The 8,786-nt window shown below is 41.0% G+C and overlaps 1 protein-coding gene across 1 annotated transcript in view; it reads right to left on the bottom strand.

The window, feature by feature from the left end:
• Positions 1–291: 291 nt before the first annotated feature.
• Positions 292–8,786, bottom strand: part of LRBA (LPS-responsive vesicle trafficking, beach and anchor containing) — a 771,345-nt gene continuing 762,850 nt past the window's right edge. Inside the window, exon 57 of the mRNA XM_011973242.1 lies at positions 292–1,632. Within this exon, the coding sequence (XP_011828632.1) occupies positions 1,542–1,632 (91 nt within the window). The 3' untranslated portion in view covers positions 292–1,541. The remainder of the gene's footprint in view (positions 1,633–8,786) is intronic.

Raw genomic sequence — 8,786 nt, 5'->3', positions numbered from 1 at the left:
ACAGTATGTTCATCGATTAATTTATCAGCAACTTGCCTATTTCTTTGATTCTAAAATGTATTTTCCCTCCCCCACATTTCACCATCATCTGTTTTCTTAATGATGGATCTCAGATGAAGTGGTACATAAAGTTCCTTGTCTAGCATTTGTAAGATTCAGGTCTAGGTCATTTGTGTGAGTCTCAATAAGAGGAGAGATCTGGCCAAAGAAAGCTTATTTTCCTGTTTTCAGTCAGGAGGATCTCTCACGTTCGTTATTGATGAAAAACTAGGACTGAATCAGAGTTTGACATTTTCTTTGTGAATCATGATTTTATTAATGTTTAAAATTTAGGAGCAAAAAAGGCATTTCCAACAATTCAATTACAGATGCCATTTTATTCAGCTTTTTGTGTCAAACTGAATTGTTCATTCTAAATCATTGCTTTTAGAGAATAGCTGAGTGTGTAGGAAAAAAAGAGGGACCACTTGAGGTCTATTGCGAGAGAAATAGAGATCAAAGTTCACAACATACAAAGAATTTATTTATGCAATACAGGCCTTTTCTCAAATATTTTTCACAGAATTCCACACAGTAATCTACTAGAAAAGTAGAATTATACAACACCAAATAACGTTGTTTCTTAGTACAAATTGCTAATCAAAAGGAAGGTGGAGATAGTTGAATAACAAATAGTAAAACAGGTGTTGCTGAATACAGCACCTGGTAGCCTCTACTTGCAAACCCAGGGAGGGAAGAGGGTGCCCCAACAATGGCTCTGCCTCATTGTCCGGGCACAGGCAAACCGCAGTAGTGAGCTTTGGTACTTGCATTTACTTTAAAAGAAAAACAAATGTTGTGAGCTCAAGAGCATTTCCATAATTTCATTTTGTTGTGCAATGAAGATGACAGATCAGGAAAAAAATGGTAACTATTTCACACTTGCTATAAATTAGATTCCTTGTGCTAACCACACAATAAAATAGCCTCCCCCAAACCATACTTTTCTAGGTCTAAAACATGCTTGAAGAATAATAGTGACAGAATTAACTGAGATGTTTTAAATTACATTTACCATAATTTAAACATTACTATTTAAATCCCAGAAATATTAGTGCTGAAGAAGCACAGTTTGGAAAAACACAGGACCCAAATTACAGCATCAAATTTTTCTATTCCAATATTGTAACCCACTTCCCCACTGTGAAAATCCTATTTCTCAAGCTTGTAGATGCATGGGAAATGTTCTTCATAATATTATAGCTGGAATAAGTGGTTTACTTGCTCCACTGTACGTTTCCATAATTGGTGAAAATAGACTTCTCATTATGACTAAAAATATAGATTTTTTAAAACTACAGAACCCAGCAGCCAGTTTTCTGCTTTGCTAATCCCCCCCAAAAAGTCAAGCAAAGACTACAAAAATAGCAATTATTAATAACTTTAAAAAATATTTTGCTTCTTTGAGCAAATTTAAGTTACATTCAGATGTGGTGGAAGAGAATGATGCTGCAGATACTTCTGCTCGTCCTAGGGGCAGAGTGAATGCACAGCTGTCACCATCAGTAGCGGGTTTGGTATTCATGATGCCACCGGTTAAAGTCGTTGTAAAATAGCACGATGCTTCCTGAAGCCATGCCAGAAATGATGCACCTAGGAGAAGCACAGAGAGAAGGACGTTTACAAACCTGTGTGTCCTAGAGATGTTACTAAAAACTGCTCTCCCCAAATCCACAAAGTAAATATAGAAGATGGCAGTCAAGGCTCCAATTTGTGAGAACTAAGGTATGTATTTCATGACTAAAATGTAGCCCTGGGTAAGCTCAGAGTACCGCCTCTGACACTCCACAAGGATCCAAGCCACAGCTTGCTTTTTCATTGAAAGGGTAAGGACAGCTGGTATGTGCAAGATGAGTCACTAAAACCTGAACAGATTTGGTAATTTCTAAAGGGGAACTGGGCTGGCAAGACCCATCCTTTACATAAGCAACAGAATCAAAAGAAGGAACCACAATCTCAAAGTAACTGCTGGTGGAAGCAGCAGCACACACTCAAGTGACAAGAGACACCACCTCTGACAGGTGCAGAATCAATGAAGAGTAAAAAAGAAGAGCATTGACCATAATTTAAGATGGTCTCCCCTCTGTGGAGAAGTAGTCTCTGTCCATCATGCTCTGGGTGAGGACCTAGTCCTCATTAACACAGTGACTCACTGAAATCACTGAAGATAAGAACTTGTGCAAGCTTCTTTGGTCTCCTGTCCCCAAAGAGGTGGTGCAGGGAAAGAGATGGAGAAGCTAGGTGAATGTAAACTGGGCATAGCCCATTATCTTAGACTTTTCTCTGTGTAGTTTGGTTAGGACCAGCCCTTAGAAGCCGTATTCAGTATGCTTCCTAGTACCTTGTATCAAAATTAGGAATTAAAATGTGTCACTACAAAAAAAAAAATCAACACAAAAGAAGACAGTAAGGAGGAAATGAGAGACAAAACTCTAAGGCAGAGAGAAAAATAGCGAAGTGGCAAGTCAGTCTTTACTTATCAGTCATTAAAGAGATTATTCTCCAGCCAAAAGGAAGCAATCGGTAGCATGGATTAAAAAACATCCAACTATATGTTGTCTACAGGAGACTCACTTGAGATCTAGAGACAAACAGCTTGAAAGTGAAAGGATGGAAAAGATTGTCCATGTAAGTATTAACAGAGAGCTGAGGTGGCTTATTCTAATATCAGACAAAATAGTCTTTCAGTCAAAAACGGTTATAAGGGACAAAGAAGGACACTATATTGAGAAAAAGGTAAATTCACAGAAATATAACAAACAATTATATATGCATTTATCATCAGACCCCCAAGATATACAAAGCAAACATTAACAGAATTGAAGGAAGAAATGGTTCTATAGTAATAGTTTTAGACTTCAATACCCCACTTTAAATAATGGGTGGAACAACCAGGTGGAAGATAAGGAAATAGGAGACCTGAATAATACGATAAGCCAATTGAACCTGACACGCCTATATATAGAACACCCACCCAGCAACAATAGAATATACATTTTTCTGAAGTGCACAATGGAATCGTCTCCAAGATAAACCATATGTCAGGCCACAAGTGTTAATGACTTAGTAAAGATTAAAATCACAAAGTAGCTTTTCTGATCATAATAGAATGAAACTAGATACCAATAACTGAAGGTAAACTAGAACATTTGCAAATATGTGGAAAATAAACAAATGATGGGTCAAAGAAAACATAAGAGACATCAGAAAATACTGAGACAAAAGGAAATACAACATGCCAAAACTTACAAAATGCAGCAAAAGCAATGCTAAGATGCAAATTTTTAGCTGTAAACACATACATTTAAAAATAATTCAATAAGCTAACTTTATGGTCTTAAGGAACTGGAAAACAGACTAAACCCAAGGCTAGGCAGAAGGAAGAAAATAATAAAAGAGATAGATAAAACAGAAAATAGTAAAGTGATAGAAAAAACCCAAAAAGTTGGTTCTTTGAAAAGATCAACAAAATTGACAAACCTCTAGCTAGACTAAGATGACTTCGCTGGGCATGGTGGCTCATGCCTGTAATCCCAGCACTTTGGGAGGCCAAGGCCGGTAGATCACTTGGGGTCAGGAGTTTGAGACCAGCCTGGCCAACCTGGTGAAACCCCATCTCTACTAAAAAGATAAAAATTAGCTGAGTGTGGTGGTGGGCACCTGTAATCCTAGCTACTCAGGAGGCTGAGGCAGGAGGATCACTTGAACCTGGGAGACAGAGGTTGCAGTGAGCCGAGATTGTGCCACTGCACTCCAGCCTGGGTGACAGAGCGAGACTCCATCTCAACAACAACAAAAAGACTCGAATTACTAAAATCTGAAATAAAAGTTTGGACATTACATTTGGCAGAAACAATGAGTTAAGAGAGACTATTAGAAACAACTGTATACCACCAAACAGGGCAACCTACATGAAATAGACTCCTGAAAACAGTATACCAAAACTGAATGAGGAAGAAATAGAAATGATTAGACTTACGACAAGTGAAGAGACTGAATCAGTAATCAGAAACCTCCCAATAAGAAAAGTCCTAGACCAGATGGCTTCACTGATGAATTCTACCAAACATTTAAAGAAGTGTTAACACTCATCCTTCTCAGTTTCTTCCAAAAAATCAGAGAATCCAGAACACTTCTTAAGTGATTCAGTGAGGCCAGTATTACCCTAACACCAGAGCCAGTTGAAGACATTACAACAAAAGAACATACAGACCAGGATACAAAATACTGGCAAACTGAATTCACTAGCATAGTAGTGGGAATAGACACCATGACCAAGTGAGATTCATTCCGGGAATGCAAGGATGACTCACCATGCAAAAGTCAACCGACATAACATACTACATTAACAGAATGAACAACAACAAAATAAGCCCACATCATCATCTCAACTGATGCTGGAAAACTTGATGTGACAAAATTCATCCTTTTATTATGAAAGCAATAAACTAGGAGTAGAAGGAAACTATCTCAAATGATAAACAGCATGTATGAATAACCCACAGCTAACACCACACTCGATGAAAAGTTTTTCCCCTATGATTGGGAACAAGGCAAGGATGCCCACTTTCACCACTGTTATCCAACACAATACTGAAAGTCCTAGACAGAGCAATTACACAAGAAAAAAGTATCCACATTGGAAAGGAGGAGTGAAACCGTCTCTGTTTATAGATGACATGATCTTATATGTAGGAAATCCTAAAGATTCCACACCAAAACAAAAACTTAGAGCTCAGGAAATTTGCAGGATATACAACACGAAAATCAGTTGCATTTTTATATACTGACAATGAGCAGTCCAAAAGGAAAATTAAGAATTGCAGTGAGCTGAGATCGTGCCATTGCACTCCAGCCTGGGTGACAGAGCGAGACAGAAACCCCGAACAGCCAAAACAATCTTGAGAAAGAAGAAATATGTTAGCAGTTGCACATTTTCTGATTTGAAAACTTACTGCTACAATGCGACAGTAACCAAAACATTGTCATACTGATATAGACAGACCGACAGAAGAGAAAGTTGAGAAATAATCCCTCACACATGTGCTAAAATAGGGTGCCAAGACCTTTCAATGGAGAATGCACCTTCTTTTCAACAAATGATGCTGGGAAAATCAGATGTCCACATGCAAAACAAAGTGGACCCTTACCTACCATTATGTTAAAAAACTAACTCAAAATGGATCAAAAACCTAAATATAAATTAAAACTATAAAACTTTTAGATGAAAACATTTGGGAAAACCTTCATGACCTTGGATTTTGCAGTGGTTTCTTGGATATGATACCAAAATGAAAGACACAAGATAACAAAACAAAAAACCCATAACAAAAAATAGGACTTCATAAAAGGTAAAATCAGGGCTGGGTATGGTGGCTTATAGTTATAATCCCAGCACTTTGGGTGACTGAGGCATGAGGATGGTTTGAGCCCAGGAGTTCAAGACCAGCCTGGGCAACACAGTGAGACCCAGTCTCCACAGAAAATAAAAAAGCCGGGCATGGTGGCACACGCCTGTAGTACCAGCTACCATGTAGCTGAGGCAGGAGAATCATTTGAGCCTAGGAGGTTGAGGCTTCAGTGAGCTGTGACTGCACCACTGCACTCCAGCCTGGGCAAAAGAGTGAGACCCTGTCTCAAAAAAAAAAAAAAAATGTAAAATATTTTGAGCGTCTAAGGACACTATGAAGAGAGTGAAAAGACAACATCACTGGTCATTAGGGAAATCAAAACCACAATGGGAGACCATGCCTGTTAGGACAACTGCTAAAAAATAGAGCAAATGTTGACAAGGATGTGGAGAAATTGGAACCCATGTAAAATGGTACAGCCACTGTGGAAAACACTTCAAAGTTTCCTGAAACGTCAAACATGGAACTGCCATATAACCCAGCAGTTCCACTCCTGGGCATACACCCAAAAAGACTGTAAAAAGGAACTTGAATTGATATTTGTAGATAATGTTCATAGCAGCATTACTCACAATAGCCAGAAGGTAGAAACCACCCAAGTGTCCATCATCAACAGGTGAATGATAAACAGAACGCAGAATATTCACACAATATTCTGATATGTGTTACAACATGCAAGAACCTTGAAAGCGTTATCCTAAGTGAAATAAGCCAGGCACAACACAACAAATATTGTATGATTCCACTTACAGAAGGTGCTTAGAAGAGGCAAATTCATAGAGACAGAAAGTAGAATGCAGATGAGCTGGCAGGGGGAGAGAGTCATTAACAGGCAGAGCTTCTGTTTATGATGAAAAGGGTCTGGAATTGGATGATGGTGATGGTGGCACAACACTGTAAATGTACATAATGCACTAAATTATATATCAAAAAGTTGAGATGGAAAATATTACATGTTGCCACAATTTTTTTTTAAAGGAACAAAAATGAGTGACTCTACGTTAAGAGGAAATACCACTTGAGAGCTTTTAGGAAATAAGCCCTATCTTTCAGGGGACTCTCCATATGCAGAGATAAAGGCATTTTACATTAAACATGTTTGCAGCTCTTTCAATTTTATTTACTAAAAAAGATACTTCAGGCTGGCAAGATGGCCGAATAGGAACAGCTCTGGTCTGCAGCTCCCAGAGAGATCGACGCAGAAGGTGGGTGATTTCTGCATTTCCAACTGAGGGACCTGGTTCATCTCACTGGGACTGGTTGGACAGTGGGTGCATCCCACAGAGGGCGAGCTGAAGCAGGGTTGGGGGTTGCCTCAGCCGGGAAGTGCAAGAGGTCAGGGAATTCCCTCCCCCAGCCACAGGAGGCTGTAAGGGACTATGCCCTGAGGAATGGTGCACTCTGGCCCAGATACTGTCCTTTTCCCATGGTCTTCACAACCTGCAGACCAAGAGATTCCCTCGGGTGCCTACATCACCAGGGCCCTGGGTTTCAAGCACAAAACTGGCCGTTTGGGCAGACACTAAGCTAGCTGCAGGAGTTTTTTTTTTTTTTTCTCCCCCACACCCCAGTGGTGCTTGAAATGCCAGCGAGACAGAACCGTTTACTCCCCTGGAAAGGGCTGAAGCCAGGGAGCCAAGTGGTCTGGCTCGGCGGGTCCCACCCGCATGGAGCCCAGCAAGCTAAGATCCACTGGCTTCAAATTCTCACTGCCAGCACAGCAGTCTGAAGTTGACCTGGGAGGCTCAAGCTTGGTGGGGGGAGGGGCGTCCGCCATTGCTGAGGCTTGAGCAGGTGGTTTTACCCTCACAGTGTAAACAAAGCCTCTGGGAAGTTCGAATTGGGTGGAGCCCACAACAGCCCAGCAAGGCCACTGTAGCCAGACTGGCTCTCTAGATTCTTCCTCTCTGGGCAGGGCATCTCTGGAAAAAAAAGGCAGCAGCCCTAGTTAGGGGCTTATAGATAAACTCCCATCTCCCTAGGACAGAGCATCTGGGGGAAGGGGCAGCTGTGGGTACAGCTTCAGCAGACTTAAATGTCCCTGTCTGACAGCTCTGAAGACAGCAGTGGATCTCCCAGCACAGTGTTTGAGCTCTGCTAAGGGTTGTACTGCCTCCTCAAGTGGGTCCTCGACCCCTATGTCTCCTGACTGGGAGATACCTCCCAGTAGGGGCCAACAGACACCTCATACAGGAGACCTCTGGCAGAGGCCCCTCTGGGATGACGCTTCCAGAGGAAGGAACAGGCAGCAATCTTTGCTGTTCTGCAGCCTCCACTGGTGATACCCAGGTAAACAGGATCTGGAGTGGACCTCTAGCAAACTGCAGCAGACCTGCAGCTGAGAGGCCTGTTAGAAGGAAAACTAACAGGAATAGCATCAACATCAACAAAAAAGATATCCAGACACAGAAACCCCATCCAAAGGTCACCAACATCAAAGACCAAAGATAGATAAATTCACGAAAATGGTGAGAAACCAGTGCAAAAAGGCTGAAAATTGCAAAAACCAGAATGCCTCTTCTCTTCCAAAGGATCACAACTCCGCCAGCAAGGGAACAAAACTGGACGGAGAATGAGGTTGATGAATTGACAGAAGTAGGCTTCAGAAGGTGAGTAATAACAAACTCCTCCGAGCTAAAGGAGCACATTCTAATCCAATGCAAGGAAGCTAAGAACCTTGAAAAAAGGTTAGATGAATTGCTAACTAGAATAACCAGTTGAGAGAAGAACATAAATGACCTGATGGAGCTGAAAAACACAGCACGAGAACTTCGTGAAGCATACACAAGTATCAGTAGCTGAATTGATCAAGCAGAAGAAAGGATATCAGAGACTGAGGATCAACTTAATGAAACAGAGAAGACAAAATTAGAGAAAAAAGAATGAAAAGGAATGAACAAGGCCTCCAATAAATATGGGACTATGTGAAAAGACCAAACCTACGTTTGGTTGGTTTACCTGAAGGTGACAGGGAGAATGGAACCAAGTTGGAAAACACTCCTCAGGATATCATCCAGGAGAACGTCCCCACCCTAGCAAGACAGACCAACATTCAAATTCAGGAAATACAGAGAATGCCACAAAGATACTCCTTGAGAAGAGCAACCCCAAGACACATAATCATCAGATTCACCAAGATTGAAATGAAGGAAAAAACGTTAAGGGCAGCCAGAAAGAAAGGTCGGGTTCCCACAAAGTGAAGCCCATGAGACTAGCAGCGGACCTCTCAGCAGAAACCCTACAAGCCAGAAGAGAGTGGGGGCCAATATTCAACATTCTCAAAGAAAATAATTTTCAACCCAGAATTTCATATCCAGCCAAACTAAGCTTCATAAG

The sequence above is a fragment of the Mandrillus leucophaeus genome, unplaced genomic scaffold, assembly GCF_000951045.1.
Source record: "Mandrillus leucophaeus isolate KB7577 unplaced genomic scaffold, Mleu.le_1.0 Scaffold136, whole genome shotgun sequence".
NCBI lineage: Eukaryota > Metazoa > Chordata > Mammalia > Primates > Cercopithecidae > Mandrillus > Mandrillus leucophaeus.
Note: the sequence above shows the minus strand (reverse complement) of the source record. Positions and strands in the feature narration are given on the sequence as shown.